We start from the raw sequence: 19529 nt of genomic DNA, 5'->3' as shown, positions 1-19529 counted from the left end.
CCATACATTTATGTCTTCTATATTGCCAGCTCTTCTTGTTTTCGCTTCTCTCCCTATCCAACAGACTTTTCCCTGATATTCGTCGGAGTATTTTCATCTCTGTTGTTTCTAGTAGTCGTCTCGATTTAGATGTATCAGGTCTTGTCTCCACCGTGTATGTTAATATAGGTCTAATTGCTGCTTTATAGATTCTTGTTTTTGTGTATTGTCTTAGGTGTTCTTCCAGATTGTGTCATTAAGAGATCCCGCCGCTTTACTTGCCTTTAAGCTTTGTTGTCGTACTTCTTCTTCAACATCTCCGTAACTAGTTATATCTATTCCCAGATATCTAAACCTTGCTTCCTGCTTTATTATTTTCCCATCAATTTCGATTTTACATCGTAGTGGGTACTTGGATGTTGTCATACATTTGGTTTTTTCTGCTGATATTATCATATTGTATTTCTCGGATGTTGTATTGAAGATGTGTGCTAATCTTTGGAGCTCGTCTTCTGTCTCGGCGATTAATGCGGCGTCGTCTGCATAACATAATATTTGGATCTCTTTGTTTCCCATTCTGTAACCATGACTTTTACGTACTGCTTGTATTATTTGGTTTATTATTATATTAAAGAGAAGTGGGCTTAACGAGTCACCCTGTCTGACTCCGCTTTGTACTGATATAGACTGTGTTAGTTTTCCATTTATCTTTGCCTGTATTCGATTATGGAAGTAGATGTTTTCGATGGTTTGTATAATATTGATTTGTATGTTTGTAACGTTCCAACGAACATTCATTGGACGTCAATCTATGACGTGCCAACGAATATTCATTGGGTGCCAATTTGTAACCCTTCGAGGCTCAATTTGTAACATCCCAACGTTGAGCTGCTGTTGTCAACTTGTAACCGCAAACCTTAATTTGCTGCTACAACCCGACTAACATTACTAACAACGTTGGAGCGACAAATCGTTTCCCGTTGGGACCAATTTTTAACGTCATAACCCCTATGTATCAATTGCAAAATTGCTACATTAGACGTTATACGAAACACTCCCTGGCTAGCTCACTCAGGACGTGAATATGGCCTACTCTGGAGCAACACACGCAAACAAGTAAAAAAAGAAACAATACACAGTTAAATTAACACATGGTTATTAAAATATTAAAAAAAAAATGACAGAAAAATACATGTTTAAATATGATATTGAATTTAAATAAAAATTATTCGACTTCTTGCTACAGTGTTACATTATAGTAAAGAAAAATGTTTGTCACCAAATCCTAGGTTTTATCCTGGTCTTTTCTGCTATGGTTGTTAGCAAGCCATGTTGTTAGCTGTGGATTTTCTTGCCCCGGAGTCAACTCTCCTATCGGAATGATAGTGCCATTCTCAGGCCGGTTGGTCTTCTGGATGTTAATAGAATTTGACCCGCACCTGAGAAATGTATCCCGGAGGTTGACTAAAATGAAGAAAAACACACCTTGCTTCAGAAAATGGTGAAACCAAAATGAGAGACCTTGCTTGGGGGATGAATAGGTGACCAATCAAATTTAACAAAATTTTATCATTATTCACCCAAGCAAGTCGAGAAACAATTCTTATTTATGTATTTATCAAAAGCAAATAAGTAAAAGTAAGGATATATAATATTTTAAAGCAAATGGTAATTACTTTTTACAACTGAAATATTCTAATATTAATTAAAATCGGATTCGGTAAAAATGACAAGATATATTTATTGAAAAGCTAGATAATTTAGAATTTAGAAACATTTCTATATAGAAATGGTAGTTTGTCAAAAGTTAATTATTATTAAAATCAAAAGATATTATTAAGGATTTAAAATTAATATTTAAAACTATAAAAATATTCGTAAAATTTTTACATACTATATTAAAGAAACTATATATTTCTTATCGCTAGTTTTTTATATAAAATAAAAAACATAAGAAATATCCACAAAAATATGTACCTACTTACATACCATAATCATATAATGATCTTAGAATTTTCAAAGTTAAAATTATAAAAAGATTTTTATACACCAGGTAGAATCAGGAAACCGATAAAATATATTATACTCTTACCTCCTAATCAGGAGACGACACAACAATTGGTTATTGTACTTTTACAGAAGTCATGAAGAAAATTGACATTTTTAGAAATAGAAGCCATTATATCGACTTTTGTATCGAACGGGAAGGGGGAAATGTCAACAAAAAGGAGTCTTTGACAGACAGTTAACCAACAATGCAATGACAATGTCACTAGCATTAAACTAAACAGAGAATAAAGATGGCACCTCTCGTTCCAAAGTAACAGAAATAGAGATGAAAATAAAATTCCTTCTTTAGAAACTTGAGTAAAAGATAAAAATGATGATTATTAAGAAAATAGGAAAGGTAGATACTGAAATATATATATAAAGAAGATAGATTTGGACGCCAACTGGTTTTTATACCAAATACCAGTAAAAATGAAAAGAGAATAATGAATCAATTAAGTAACGACATAATTCTGATACAATCTATATCTGAGAAAATATATAGAAAAATAAGAGATACAATGGAGGATATAGAAGAATATGAATTATGACAGAAGATATGGAAATTGGAGAATAGAATTAACGAAATATATTAACATAAGAAAGAAAGCAGGCAATGTAGCAGTTATAACGCTACATGTTTCTTTTATACAGTAGGTGTAAGACGTCTTCGACTTGGATGCGATCGAAAGCCTTTGTCAGGTCTATAAAACATAGATATGCTGTTTTAAAAGAGGAGGGTTGATGGGTCAGGTTAGTATCGTACCCATTGTAAAAGAAAACAAGGCTCAAAGAACCGATATAAAGCCTAGGTTTTAATGACCATTCTAAGAATAAACTACCGGAATATTTTCTGGATTATGTATTACTTCGATTTCCAGAGCTATTACATAACACTATTTTTAAAATTAAATGAAATACCTTGACGTATCTTCTTCTTATTTGCATTATCAAATTTTTCAATTATATATTGTAGTAATGTGTCAACGACCGTGTTACAGTGGCAATTTATATTAAAAAATACAAATTAAATGCTTTTTTAAACACATAATTTAATTCAATGACCACGAAGTTCAAATCTGCATTTTTGTTCCGTCCTGAATTGCGTCATTTTCATGGTAAGAGCGGTGAAAATCTTGCTGCCAGGCAGTTCTTCGTCCGAATCAATTAGAGTTGCCTTATTAATTTTTCGCGGAATCATAACTGCACATCTGTCGGTTCGTTAAAGCTTTTTTATTTTATGTAAAATTGCTTAATAATCGGAAATTATTGTTACATTGACTTACCACTACATAAATATGTACACCACGTACACATAGTTTTTAGAAATTAAATTTGGCAAATGAAAACAATAGAATAGAACAGAATATAAAAAATTAACGAAATCTAAATAAGTTGGAAATAAAATAATTATTTAAAAGCAATGAATAAAAAGGTAAAAAGGTCTGTATATATATATATATATATATATATATATATATATATATATATATACTATAAAAAAAATAGATGAATGTGGAAAGGTGGAAGGCAACCGTGTATATGTATCTCTGACTATTGGTCGTCATCAGTACGGTGCAGCCAAGTTAGAAAAGGAACAAATTAGTTTAGGAAAGGATCTACAGGAGATATGCGACCAATTGTGGTAGTACTGTTAGAAGTCCCTGCATTCCAGCCTTGTGACTCTGCAACACAGCCACGGAGGAAGCTACAGCTACCTGAGGAAAGGATCACTCAGAGGTAATGTTACCAATTGTAACAATAATCGTCAGAAGACTTAATGTTCTAGATTTCCCAAGGGAAGGGAAGGTCCCAAGATTTCTTCATTGGCAGAACCTGAGCTACTCATATTACCAGTGTCTATTATGATTGATTGAATATTAATGTCAACCATATTTTTTCTCGGAACTACCATTTTTTAATAATTCCATGATTATGTCTCACATATTTTTCCTAAATTTCTGTGTTACATTGGTTTAGTGCCTCTTTTCACATATTTATAGCAGCACCATCAGAATATCCATCTCTACCAAAATACATATTGTAATATGATTTGCAGTTTGCCCCAATTAATTCAATAGATACAGAAATTTGAAACAACAGGGTCAGTTTGCAATAAAAAACATAACCAACAGGGACTTGTAAATAACGAAGCAATCGAAGTAGCCGTTTTATGGCGAGTTAACTTAGAGGCTGAGCAGTCACAGTTACTGTAAAGATTAAGCAGACCAATCGGTGTTTCATCTTCTACAGCCTTCCTAGTCCTCCATAAATTTAAGCTTCATCCATACAAAATTAAATTGGTACAAGAGTTAGGTGATCACATTATCGGACCCTTCCTTATCACTGGAAACTTAAATGGTGCATCGTATCTTGAATTACTTAGGCAAGTGGTTGACCGTATTAGAACAATAGTAGGAAATGAAGATAACCTTTCGGAAGATTTGGTTATATTTCAACTTTGCTTTGCTCTACTTGTGCGACAATTTTTAAAGAAACTTTTCCCGCTCGTTAGATAGGTAGAAGAGGAAAGATGAAGGATTGGCCACCTAGGTCACCGAATTTAACACCCCTAGACTTCTTCTTATGGGAGCATTTAAAAACAAAAATTTATGCTACTCAACCAGAATCTCTAGATGATTTACGACAGAGAATAAAGGATGAATGTGGACAACTAAATGCAGACGAGATGATTATGCCAGAGAAGAATTTCAAACTAGATTTTACTATTGTATGGAAGTGAACGGCAGTCATTTTGAACAATTATTGTAAACATTTTTGGTAGTGAAATGTTCATTCTAAATGTTTGTAGTAAAATTTAAAAAAAAATATATTTTTTTCAATCCAGTTTTCTTGCTTTTGTATTTATTTTTCTCATAAACGAATCTCTTTAAGCATCATGTATTATATATTTCTGAAATCAGTACAAAGAGGAGAATCCAAATGTAAAATAAAAAAAGGTGGGCGTAATTTAAAAATAATTAAGGCAAGGGGGGTGAGAGGATGCCTTTCTCAGCAAGCTTAAATATGACCTAATGTCTCCCCCTTCAAATATTAATTGACGTATTTTTGCGATTTTCCTAAAAATTAGAAGTTCACAAGTTATTTAAGGGGGATAGTTTTATCTGAAAAGCACTGTATATCTATTATATAGAAAATGATCTAAATCTATTTGTTCAATCTATGATCAATGATTTTGATAGAAACATCAAATTGGCAATCAATTTTTGCAATATATATATATTATATATATATATATATATATATATATATAAACTAATCAAAATAACAATAAAGAAATAACGTAGCATTAAATACAAAGCTAAAATCTGTCTGTAACAAATTTCCATTAAATATGAAACCCCTGTATACAAACTTGCCTTGCTATGCGGTCTGCAGCAGCCAAAGAAAGAAGGTAATGGCACAGAATTACCGGTATGCGTTGACTTTTTCTTTCATTGCAGTCTTGTCTACTCACATATAGAGTAATCTGTAAATATCTACTGAGAAAAACTGTTTACAGGGTGTAACGAATACAAACGTGCTTGCTGGTGTTATTCCTTTCTTTTTTATTTGTTTGGCTATTTTTGTTAATATCTTGCCTGTATATGTAATCGGGCAAAACTGTATTGCGTTTTTTCTCAGGTACTGAAAAAGCTAATTTTAGGGACTTCTTATGCAGTTTTTGGCTTAAATTTTTTGTTCGTTGTATCCATTGTTGTCGAATTGTCACTTTGGTATTACGAAGACTTTGCAAAAGGTTCGAGAACGGTTCTATTGGGTGAACTGTAAAGATGATGTAAGAAGATGGTGCCGGAAATGTGAACTGTGTGCAACCAGTAATGGTCCAGTTGGTAAAAAGAGGGCACCCATGAAACAGTACAATGTTGGTAGTCCTATGGAAAGAGTAGCAATCGACATTGCAGGTCAACTTCCAGAGACGAATGATGGAAATAAATATATCCTGGTAGCTATGGATTATTTTACGAAATGGACTGAGGCCTACGCGATACCAAATCAAGAAGCTGCTACCGTTGCAGAGGTACTTGTTAAAGAATTCTTCAGCCGATTTGGTGTTCCTTTGGAGATCCACTCCGACTAAGGGCGAAACTTCGAGTCAACCCTTTTCCAAAACTTTTGTAAATTGATTGGTGTCAATAAGACCAGAACGACACCCCTGCATCCTCAATCAGATCTAATGGTCGAGAGAATTAACCGAACAATGGGTAAACACCTGTCCAAAGTTGTATCAGAACATCAAAGAGATTGGGACCAGCTCATTCATTTATTCCTAATGGCCTGCCGCTCAGCCGTGAATGAAACTACAGGCCAGACTCCAACCTGCCTGATGTTAGGTCGTGAAGTTCGTTTGCCCTGCGACCTAGAGTTTGGCTGCAGACCTTCCGAAGAACATGTTGCAAGCGAAGATTATGTCGACCGCCTGAAGTTAAGAATGAACAACATTCATGAAATAGCCCGACAACACATGCAGTTAGCCAGTGACAGAATGAATGATCAATACGATTCTCGATGCAAGAATGAAAGCTATGAAGTAGGTGATCTTGTTTGGATTTATAATCCACAACGTCGTCGTGGCTTGTCACCTAAACTGCAAAGACAATGGGAGGGTCCGTATGAAATTAAAAAGAGAATAAATGACGTAATATACCGAATTAAGAAGTTGTCGAAAGGTAAATCAAAAGTAGTTCACATAAATCGTCTTGCACTATATGCTGGCTCAAATGAAACAGAAGAAGCACGAACCCTTCAACATGAGATCAAAGATGACCGGCGACCAAGCTTTAATGAATTTATGTCAAATTACGCAGACAGAAAGAGTGCTAGATTCGGCGTGACGACAGAAGTTCAGCAGAATCTTTTTAGTGTTCCGCAGAACGTCTCTCTAGCCCACTGTGTTGCCCAAGATCTTGAGATGACTAAAGGAATCTCATTTGTATTCTATAGGAAGTTCGGTCGTTTGGACGAGTTAAAAAACCAGCAGCCTAAAGTTGGAAGAGTACTGAGATTAGAAGATGGTCCTCGATCTTTGCTGTATATGGTGACCAGGAAGTCGTATACAGACAGGGCAACCTACGAGGATATATGGCGTGCTCTAACTAATTTGAAGAAAATCGTCTGCAATATGACATTAAGAATTTGGCCTTACCCAAGATAGGCCATGCACTAGATAATGTGGATTGGAAGATTGTCAGAAGCATGCTTGAAGTGATCTTCCGAGAAACCGGCGTAAGAATTATTGTGTGTTGCACTAATCGGAAGATATCGTGTCCTTCAAGAGCTGGAGAGTCCTGTAGACTCCGCCATCCTGGGCTTACATATAGAGTTGCTGATCGGGACCCTCAGATCTAAGAGGGGAGCAGTGTTACGAACATGTATTCAGCGTGGCCCGTGTAACGGTTCCATCTCAACGCAAAGCGACTAGAAAATTCCGGGGATATCGAGTGCGAGAGAGAATAACCGGTCACGTAGGCGAATTAGAGGTGGGAATGTTATAGAACATAGTAACTTTGGTATATATATGTAACGTTGTTAGGAGTGAGTTTAGTTGATAAGAGAGTACCGAACTGTAAACTTATAAATAAATATATTTATATAAATTCGAACCGCTCGTTTTATTTAATCTCGCTACAATATATATTAAAACATTTACCTATACAAAGACCAGGTTTTTCTAAACGTAGGACACATTCATAAATGGAATCTTTCCTTATTTTGTTTTTTAAGCACACCCTACATTTCATTCTTTTAGTGTGATTGTTTTTATTTTTAGCGGTTATCTTAGTTGGAAAATGTTGGGTACTCTTAGGAATAACGGGTTCACTCAAAAGGCTTCTAATAACTTGTATCCGATATTCATAAAGAGGCATTGTTTTTCCAGAATAACGTATGTACAATTTATATGAATTTAATAAAAGTACCTGAAAAATGTGAATAGCGATTTTTTTTTACCATTTTAGTGTTTTCCTTTCGCAAGGATAGTATGACAGCATCTGACCCTTGCGGTTCACTCCGCACATATTCTCATTATACTTAATGATCGGTAAAGGTTTAATTTTCTCTTATCCTCTTCTATTTTCGGTCTCTGTTAAATTCTGTGGAAATGTATAACACGTCCCGTTTGTCCTTCCATTTGAAAATTAAAACTCCGTTTCGATATTTTCCCACACATTCACCTCTGTTTAACTTTACTTCCTTAATTTATTTGGGAATGCCTACTCGCTTCATATTTAGTGTTCCATTACAATAAGTTTTATTAATCAGAAGGTCTTCTGCTAAATCGATACCGTTGTAAAAATTATCAAGGAAAACTGAGTGACCACATTTAAGATACTTTTTCATTGATTCCAAAACTGCCTTCTTAGAGTTACCTTTTCCACCCATGGAATCTAACATCCCTGTATATACAACCATATTCAATACCATTGCATCAAACTCCGTCTGAATTTACAGTTTTATGCCATATTTGTGGCGTTTATTTTTAATGTACTGTCGGAAGATTAAGTGTCCCCTCCATAAAATCATAGATTTGTTCAAAGACAAATTTTTCCCCGGTTGGTACGTAGGATGTATTTTATCATTGAAGTATTATAACAATGGTCGAATTTTGTACAACCTGTCTTCAACGGTTTCTTCAGAACGAACATTTTCGACAAAATGTTAACATTTTAAAATAAGTAGGGAACTATCCCTACTCATAATATCAGCGAAACATTTTAAATTGAAAAGTGAATCTCTTTTCCAATAATCTTGCAACCTCTTTGTTCTCCAAGTACCCATATGAAATAACAATCCACTAAATTTATGGAGTTCTGGAACTGTAAGGTCTTTCCACCGAGTGACTCTTGATGGACTGGCACACCAGCTAAGAACACTTCCTGCTATTTATTGGTTCAAAGCTTAACAATTGTTTGTTTTTTTAGATATTTTCTTACTTGTTCTACTAGGAGATTTATTATCTTATTTGATAAATTTGTCTGATTAGTTAGTAGATTTAGTTTTTTTTTCTTTAACTGAAGCTCAGGTTTTTCAAAGTTATCTTCGGCAGGTGGGGTGGTTGGTTACACCTTCTAATGTTCTTTTTCCGGTTGTTATGGTTGAAATTGATTGAAGTTTGTGAGTATCTATAGTTGGATTTTTATTTGATTTATAGATATATTGTTGATCAAGGTTTGCTAGAACTTGTTTCAAGCTCTATGAAAAACTACCATAAAGAAATAATAAACTACCATAAAGAAATATTCTCCCGGCAATTACGGCTTAATCCCTTAAGGTATGGCTTATACGATATTTTTTATTTGAAACCAATTAATACAGAAGAATTATTATTAATTATTTAAAAAGTTAAACGCGCATAACTCATAAATTTGTGCTTTCTGTGTGTACTCATAACCCCACGATACCTAATTTAATTTCAAACGCTTATATTTATAGCCAGGAGTCGTGCAGAGAAAAAAACCACTACTTAAATCAATAATTTTCGTTTCTTTTCTTCGACGATACATATCTTTACATCGGTATTGTTTTGAAGTAGCGCCTGTAACTGTAAAAACTAGTAGGAACAGATGTGTACGTGATATCTTACATCAACATATGGTTAGTACGTAGCAGTACTACATGTAAATTTGTTTTTTGATTTTCTGCAATGCTGGAGATCTCGATTTGATTGATAGTGATATATAGTAGGTACATTCTAGTTTAACTAGCAATTTGTGAACTTTCAGAAAACATCATAACTACAGTTTTACTTATGATTTATTACACGTCGTAATACGAGGACATATGTGTAACAGCTTATTGAACGATCTACACAGAGTGTTACCTGAATGCAATTATATTTAATAATTAATGATTACAGGTTACGGTTAAGTTTAAAAAAATTAATTTGGTTAACGTTTACATTAAATACAAAATAAATATCATATGCCATGTGTTGAAATATTTTGTGGAAATTGGACAAGACTGATAATTTTATAACGTAGAATGCTATTATAAAGAAAATTGCATTGTAAGGAAGAAAGAAAAGTAAAACAGTCACTATATCTAATATATTTTTGTAATATAAACAAAATCTTATAGGTGGTCATTTGTTCCATAGTGTCCCCAAAACCCAGCTTGTTTCTTAGGCTGATACAAAACTAAATCTCGTTTTAAACATTTAAGATGATTTTGGTAAACCATTTGTAAATATGGGACAAGAGACTTATTGGCCTATAATTCTCTAGATCTGATACATCCAATTTTTTTTGTATATTACGATAGTGATTGCATTATTCCATTTTGTAGACACAATAATACAATTTAAATTATCAAGCTCTTCATTAGTAGTGATTATAAGAATTTTACAAGCGGTCCAGTCACTTACGAATAAAGGTAAACAAATTTTTTTGGTTTGTATTAAGGCCCATTATGGAATTAACAGAAATGAAATAGTGGATAGTCTAGCAAAGGGTGCTACTACAACAGGGGAAACGATAGAAGAACCATTAATGCCAGCCACTGATCTACGACAATGGCTTAAGAAAAAACAAATGGAACAGTGGCAACAGGAATATGACAACTCATTGAAAGGTGTAAGATTACATGATATCCAACCAAAAATTCATAGAAAGCCGTGGTTTTACTGTATTACAAATCGACACTTCATTAAGACCTTAAATAGAGCAAGGAACAAACATGGTTTATATCCATCCCACAAAAATAAACTAGGGTTGGTCAATTCTCAAAACTGCACTTGCGGAGAGTTGGGTACATTAGAACATGTGATTTTCGATTGTGCAAACTTACAGATGCTAAACCAAACGTTATACAAAAATCTACAAACAGCAGGAGCTACTCCCCCCACCAATTTAAATGCCATTCTGTGTACACGTAATAGGTATAAATTTTTAAAATATTGTTTATAACCATCTAAAAAATATTAAAATTGATATTTAATAAAAAAAACAAATATATAATAAATAAATAATAAAAAAAAATTAAATAAAAATAAAATTAAAAAATAAAAAAAAAATAAAAATAAAAAAAAATAAAAAAAATAAACAAAGAATAAAAATAAAATAATTATATACAAAAAATAAATAAACAAAAAAAAATTGATACAAAAAAAATACATATATGAAAAACAAAACACAAAGAGGGCTTAAACCTCCGAGGTGTTGAATCGGGTTTAGGTCTTAGCGCTGTAGAAAAAAAATATATTTACATATAGTTAGTATTAGTATTTAGTTTTCGCATTTAGTATTAGGGATTATTATAGTATTTATTAAAATATAATGCATCTGAGCTAAAGCTAGCTAATTTTAATAAAATTTTGAACTGGCCAATTGTTCTAAACCAAGGTCATTAATCTAAACACACACACACACACACACACACACACACACACACACACACACACACACACACACACACACACACACACACACACACACACACACACACTCACGCGTGATTTAGACAGATCAAGTAGTCCAGTTAGTTCTTCCAGGAGTTGTTCGTCTCCTAGCTTAACAGCTTCTTTTACTATTTGGTCATCTCCAGGAGCCTTGTGTTGTTTTGTTGTTATATTATCTTCCTTGTCCTTCAGATTTATAATTTCCTTTTTATGACCACAAAACTTTCTTCCGAGTATTTTCATATTTACATTGTCCTCAACCACCTTTGCATTTTCTTAGTATTGTACTTCTTTTGATTCTTATGAATTGCTTTTGAAATCTCTGTGTGTTCCAAGTGATATTATAAGACAAAGCTATATTATGGATCATCTAGAATCAAATAGTTCAAAACATCCCACATGCAAACAGTTTTTATACTGGTATAGATGCGTGGACGATATACTTTTAATTTACAGAAACTAACAGGGAACTTGACCAATCCTTATCTCACATTACTTCAGTCGCATTGAGTTTACAATAGAAATAGAACAAAATCAATCCATAAATTCGCTAAACTTAAAAATTACGAGACTTGAAAACAAACATGAGTTCACCGTATTTCATAAACCTACCTATACTGACACAACTATATATAATTCATCATCTCATCCTATATAATATAAATTAGCAGCCCACCATAGCAAGTTACCTAAGAAAGCTCATAGTTACATAAGAAAGCCCAAAAATTAGTCTTTCCACCACCAGAGAAAAAAACCCAATACTTTTAGCTCGATTACATATACAGACAATATATCAACAAAAATAGCCAAACACGTAAAAAAGAAACGAATAACAGAAGCTTTCAGAACAAACAATAACTTAAGCAAATAAGAACAACAAAAACCAAAAGACAAAGCACCTACACAGTAGTGTATAGAAACTTACATGTAATGAATGCCCAAAAACTTACATCGGACAAACTGGTAGAACTTTCAACAAACGTATAGCAGAACACAAAAGGGCATTCAATAATAGAAAAACAGATTTTACGTACGCATTTCACCTTCTAGATCATAATCATTCTTTTAAAGATCAATTTTAAATTCTCCATATTCAAAATAAAGGCCTTAAGCTATCTTGATTATAATCTATGGAAATTAATAAATTAAGGGGTATAGATGCAAAACCCGCCAAGTCACATTTTTGTGAAATTTTCAAAATACGGGAATTTTTTCTTTATGTGTAAATACATGGTTCAAACATAATTTAGGTGCAAATTCCGCCTTAAATAGAAGTAATTTAAAGGAGAATATATACGCTTAAGCTGCAAAACTTACCTTGTCCAAAAAAATTAGTTGCAAAGACCGCCAAGTCCGGCCTGACCAATGGTGAAACGTTTGGATTGACACATGATTTACCTGTTCCCCTGAAGTCGCATGTGGCAGCTTCTAACCATTGTAATGTTTTTAGTGTTATATGGATGTTATTCAAAGTAGGTTTACGTAAATTTCCTTTTGTTTTATTATAATGGATAACGATAATATTGGTATCTCTATAAAAAAAATGACTCCAAAATGTAGCCGGAAAAGAATCGTACAGCGTGCTAAACACAAAAGAGTAGTCACTATGAAAAATAGATAAGCATAGAGAGCTAGATAATGTTTTAATGCATCAAACTAATCATGTTTTGTTTTTAGATATTTAGCTAAAGGTTACCTGAAAAACCAAGATGTGTTCATAAAAATAAATTCTTTGTATAAAATAAATAAATAAATAAAATAAATTGGTTGATAAAAGATTTTATGAAGTTGCATCAAAACTTAAACAAGATGCTTTCATATTAAAGTGTTGTGAGGCTAAGACATCACAGAGAAAAAGAATACGAGCATAGAGATAAGTGAACACCACAATTTCTTAAAAACATGTATCAATAAATTATAGATTACGAAAGCAAGGTGGCGAATGGATTAGTGTAGGCAAAAGAGCCCTTATGCAAATTTTGGGCGTGAACAAAATAGAATTCAGGGTGTGGTAAGGCGATTTTTTTTGAGGGATTAACTCCATAAAAAAAACGAGGGGGCGACCGCGTTCTAGAAAAGAATTATCAAAAAAAGTTAGCTATGAGTAATTTTATTGAGAGTTTTAAACTTTACATCACATCAGTGGATAGCTCTCTTATGATTAAGAGCGTAGGCGCAAAATTTCGAGCAAATGCTTTTTTAAATGCAATCCTTTTTTCGAAACCTGAGAAAACTAACAAATATTTTTGAAAAATTTAAACGCAGAATGAAAGATTACATTATTATCGAGGGCCGAAAGTCCCTTAGAATAAACAAAAAGTTTTTTTGAATGAGATATTTGAAATTAAAAATCACACTAAATTTTCTCCTTTTTTTTTCACCCCTGTAACTTATTAAAATAAACATTATAGAAGTTTTCAGGGACTTTCGGCCCTCAGTAATAATGTATTCTTTCATTCTGCGTTTAAATTTTTCAATAATACTTAGTAGTTTTTTTAGGATTCGAAAAAAATGAATGCATTTAAAAAGCATTGGCCCGAAATTGTGCGCCTACGCTCAAGGAACATTATTTTCGTTCATATTTTGCAACGCACTCTGGTATAGGTTTTGGAACGCCTATCACAGACGCATGCTATCTTTGTTTAAGATATAAGGAAGAGGTAAGTAAGGAAAAGATGGGGAGCAAAAGAAAGAACTTGGTTTACAGGAATTACATAAACTTAAAACAAAATTTAAAAAATTTTATTTTACAAAATTCTTAAAACTAACAGCAGCAAGAGGAACATTTTTTCAATGGATTGCCAAAAAAACTTGGCTCTTCCTAAGTTACCTGATCAGAGAGCTTACTTCTCTTCCCAATATAATTTTTACAATTTTTCAATTTTAAATGGTACTTTTAATATGAAACTGAACTCAGTTTCATATTAGAAGTACCATTTAAAATTGGTGTCAGACACAGTTTCAGCTTATCGATTTGGATTTGCCAAAAAAATTAAGTGTTATAGCTTCAGCGTTGTTCCATAGATTATCAAAAGATACATTTTCCAAAGGTGTTAAAGAAATTTTGATTTATGCAGATGACTGTCCAGGTCAAAATAAAACTATTACAATGATCGGTATGATTGTAAGGTTTTTCCACAAAAGTCCAGTTGTAGTTTTATGCCGCCAGTAGTTATTGTCATTTCTGAAGGAAAGATTAAAAAAACAGAAATTATAACATATTCAGGGCACTACATAGCTATAATAGAACAAAACGCCTTAATCTATAAATTGATCGAAGGCTGGGACACGTTTGATTGGAAAACCTCAGTTTCAGAAGTTATTAAACCACCAGGAGATTGGCACTTTCAATTTCAACAGTGCAAACGCTTTAGGATTTTGAAGCGAAATGATAATACAATTGAAGTTCAGGGCGAAGTTAACTATAATACTTCCATTGGTGTACCAAAGGGCATTTGTAAGAAGGGAAAACATATTCGTTCGATTAATCCTGACAAATTTGAAACTGGTAGAGTAAGTGACAAAAAGAGGGGCCTGAGTGTTGCCAAACTATTAGAAACGCATTGTGGAACTACGCATTCTGAAAGTGTATTTTAAAAATATACGTTGTTCCGAATTTTTCGGGAATTTCCAATGCAAAGTTGCTAAATTTTGTTGCAAATTCCACAATGTACATTAATAAAACCAATTTTATACTGAACTGCACCTCAAATATTTTTTATTTTGTATTCTTCTAATAAAACATTATATTAGAATACAAGTATATCACGCAGAAATTTCAAAATATCGCAGTAGTCGTAGTTTTTCACGTCTCCTGATTATTTTGATAGATGTGACTTGGCGGATTTTGCTTACATACCCCTCAATTAAAAAACACATATATTTCTGAATAACCAACTTGAGACAAACAGCTCTCCCTTGCTCAACTGATTCAGTTAAAGACTATAAAAAAATACATCACTTAAGAAATGCGCTCGGCCGAGTTGTAGTGAAGATAAATTAATAAATTGTGTGGAAGTTTAGAAAAATAAAGTTTTCAGTGTTTTATTCATAGATAAAAATGTATGTTGCAAATTATTTTTTGTTACAGGTGTTGACGTCACAGCAAATCAAGAAGAAATTTCCGACCATGAAACCTTTCAACTGGAATTCGATTGGAATACTAAGAGATGGTACATCCGCACAATGCAAGACAGATACTGGACTCTTGAAACTGGAGGCGGAATTCAAGCTTGTGGAGATAAAAGGTATTTTTATTTATTTTTAATAAGTTGTAAGTAACGATCCCTGATATTCCGTATTTTGCCCTAAAATTGTGTTTATTCCCACTAAAAATAGTAGAAAAGAAAATAGCTTCAGAATCATTTCGTTTTGACAGTTCATTACATAGTTTTCTTGCTATTTTTTAGGTCTTCAAATGCATTATTCGATCTTTCTTGGCAAACCGACGGTTCGGTAGCGTTCAGAGCCAACAACGGCAGATACGTCATCACGAAACGTTCGGGTCACCTATACGCTACCTCAGACGCTATCGATGACACCTGCAAATACTTCTTCTATCTCGTCAACAGACCCATTCTGGTACTTAAGTGCGAACAAGGTTTCGTCGGATACAAATCCACTTCGAATCCAAAATTGGAATGCAATAAAGCTACATATGAGACTATCCAAGTCGAAAGAGGAGAGAAGGGAATCGTGTATTTCAAATGTAAGTATATAAAAGCATATAAAAAGTATATAAAAGCCATTAGAATGATTTTAAAGTCACAGCATGAGGAGCTGCAACAGGTCATAGAGTTTGTCCAGTTTCTTTTTTAGTCTCAAAATACTTCAGAACCCTTATCGCATTACAGGGGCGGCCCGTCGGGGTAGGCAAGATAGGCGCCGCTTAAACTTTTCAAATGTACAATAATAAATTATTTATTATTATAAATTACTAATTTCAAAATTGTAATTTATAAAATTTGGCATAATACCTATTTAAAATAAAAAACGCTATTTTTTATATTCTCTTCGAAGTTTTAGTTTTTTCTCTCCAAAGTAATTATTTTGCGCTTCTCGTAGTAGTTGAGGGACACTTCAAATTTTTGCCTTAAAAGGGAATAAAACGTCTATCTGTCTCTCTGTCTTATTACGCTTACGCAGGAGCAATCCGAGCAACAGGGCTTCACATGTAGTCAGTGAATATCTTCTCTTCGGTAATTCGCGCGCCTTTGGTGGGCTTCGGGCTGTAAATATTTTAAACCATATTAATGATCTCCAGTTATATATATATATATATATATATATATATATATATATATATATATATATATATATATATATATATATATATATATCTACATCTAAACGTATATGTGTCGTCTACCCACATACTGAGGTCACGTGCGCCACTGTCTCACTAAAAGAAAAATAAGGCACTCAAAAGACCGTGAGAAATAAAGTCATTCGTTTTGTTCTTCTTTGTGTATCTTTTATACCTAGTACTTCTTCAGCTGCTTTTATGACGTTTCTGTACTCTTCCCACTCCTTATGTTTGTTTTCATATTTTTGTGTGTTTTGTAGTTTGATGTATATATTTTGTTTATATTCTCTATTTTTGTTCGTACCTTTGAGTGTTTCTACATCGTATCATTCGTCTTTAGAACCTCTTTACCGTAATAACCCGTAATCTTGCTAAGTTTATTAACCTATTGCTATTATCATTTGTTATTTAATAGCTCATGGAGATTGTGCTTACTTATTGTGGAAGAGGTGGTCTCTTCCAACTTTTGCGTTTAGGTCTCCGTAGATTATTTTTATATCATTGTTTATCATAAAATTATTTTTAACTTTATCTTCTGTTGGGGCATGCGAAGTAATTAGACTATATCTTTAACTATATTTATTTAACTATAATTAGACTATAACTTTATCTTCTGTTGGGGCATGCGAAGTAATTAGACTATAGTTTAAAAAAACGTCCTTTAAGTCTTATAATAGACATTCTGGGGGTAACAGCCCTTTACCGTTGAAATACTCATGTCTTTTCTCAGCTAATATGTACGTAAGTACCACATGTTTATAAAAAACTTTTTTCATTTTAGCTCAAAGTGGTAAATACTGGCACGCAGATAGCGAATCCGTTACTGCTGATTCTGACGCCCCTGAGGGATTCTACCTAGAATTGAGAGAACCAACACGTCTTTGCATCAAGACTTCTGCCGGAAATTACCTAACAGCTAGCAAAAACGGCGTATTCCGTATAGGCGACACCAATATCGAAAGTGCCACCCAATGGGAGTACTAAATACGTACTGCTAATACTCTAAGCGAGGCAATATTTATATTATTTATAGAAGTTACATGTCGAATGCAATAGAAGGGATGATTTCTAGATCAAAAGGAAATTCGATATAACCTAACCTAACCTTATTTTATTTTATATGTAAGATTAAATTTAAACCTATGTAGTTTTTTTTTAAATACGTTATTATATGCTTTTACCCAAAAAGAAGTAGTAAGTTTATCTATTGGTAGAGATATATTTTTATGTCCACTAATAAGTTTAATCACAGACGTTTGCTAAGTGACAGAATCAGTTTTATGATCCATGACCGTAATCCTAACCTAACCTAACCTCAATGTACTCCAATTCAAATTATTTCTCAAAATAATTTCTTTAAAAGCTTATCTTTGTACGCCTGCGTAAAAACACTCATTCTGGTGGAAATAATAATGTATTTGGGCAAACAAAAAGGATAATATAATATAAGAAATGAGGGCATACATTTTATCTTGTCTTCACTTTATATCAACATTCTTGCTTGAGTGATTCAAGTACCTACTAAGACAATCCCTTACCGCCTTATGTTTTATATCATGAGTTCCTGCTCATATCTCTTTGTATATACCTACTGACTTAGAAAAATGAAGGTAAAAACGGTAAACGAAACTTCCCTTCTGTTGTATTGGTAAAGAACTGTGTCCAGTCTGATGCGTAATATTGTTATATTTTAATTTTATTTTGAAATTTTTGTGCACGTTATTTCCTAAAGTCTATTTATTTACAGTAGTTGATAGTATTTCTTATATTATACAAGTAAGTATTGAATGTGATGTTATTGAAATTATTTTATAAGTCAAACCCAGAATAACACTAGCCAAAAAGTCGCAACTGCCAAAACCGTATGGCCTTCCTTTCGAAACATTTACCATGCCGGTTTTTGAGCATATTTTTTTTGTAAATATGTGGTTTTCTTTAGGAGAATACACATTTTGTGGGGTGCTAGACCTACTAGCGTAAAGTAGTACATGGTGAACTCTATTTGTAAGTGTCACTTCTGTGTACATAAGGTGTATTCTGTACTAATAAGTATATGTATTTTTTATAATAACGGTTTTCATTGTCGTACTACCTCTAAGTGTACAAACAAAGCGTTTTTTATCAACATGATAGATTTTACACACTCCTTTCCATAAAACACTTCTAAATTTCGTAAGTATTTTAGAATTAATAATAATAAGTTTCACATTTGATATTTCTGTATTGTATTGGCATTTACCATATAAGTCAGTTTCCAAAAAAGACAAAAAATAATCGACCAAACGACAGTGATAATGATAGTTACATGTCAACTGTCGTTTGAGTTATAGGTCAACTGTCATTGATACCTCTATGCTGTATATATAGCATTGCAGCGTGTACCGATCACTGTAGACAATAAAAACGTTTTGTCTGTAGACACAAATGAAGAAAAAAATGTCTGGGCAGAAACTTTATGTCTATTTACCAGTTGTTGCATTTATTACTTTACTTAGGAGCTCAACATATAGATATACCGATTATTTTTTACATATCCGTAGGTGTTAAGATGCTTTTTGCAATTTTTTATAGCCCTGTTGTATTTTTATAGCTTTTTTTAGCGAAACATACGCGCGGGTCAGAGCCCTTTGGATATTTTTTTGTATGATGAATGTATAATCTTTGAAGTAAATATATAATGGTATGTAAGGCTTGTTTTATTTCTTCAAAACCAAAACTAAATTTAAAAAAGGTTATTATACTAACTCCAGGAGAATATACGCCGTGTACCTATATTATTAT

General features: G+C 33.0%; 1 protein-coding gene across 1 annotated transcript in view; it reads left to right on the top strand.

The window, feature by feature from the left end:
- The window catches only part of sn (fascin domain-containing protein singed), a 156227-nt gene extending 136791 nt beyond the window's left edge, over positions 1 to 19436 (top strand). The window contains exons 6-8 of the mRNA XM_072539981.1: positions 15534 to 15690; positions 15853 to 16151; positions 17530 to 19436. Coding sequence (XP_072396082.1) covers positions 15534 to 15690; positions 15853 to 16151; positions 17530 to 17732 — 659 coding nt within the window. The 3' untranslated portion in view covers positions 17733 to 19436. The remainder of the gene's footprint in view (positions 1 to 15533; positions 15691 to 15852; positions 16152 to 17529) is intronic.
- Positions 19437 to 19529: the final 93 nt, after the last annotated feature.

This window comes from Diabrotica undecimpunctata, chromosome 8 (assembly GCF_040954645.1).
Source record: "Diabrotica undecimpunctata isolate CICGRU chromosome 8, icDiaUnde3, whole genome shotgun sequence".
Lineage (NCBI taxonomy): Eukaryota > Metazoa > Arthropoda > Insecta > Coleoptera > Chrysomelidae > Diabrotica > Diabrotica undecimpunctata.
The sequence above is the reverse complement of the archived record's forward strand: the minus strand, read 5'-3'. Positions and strand labels throughout refer to the sequence as shown.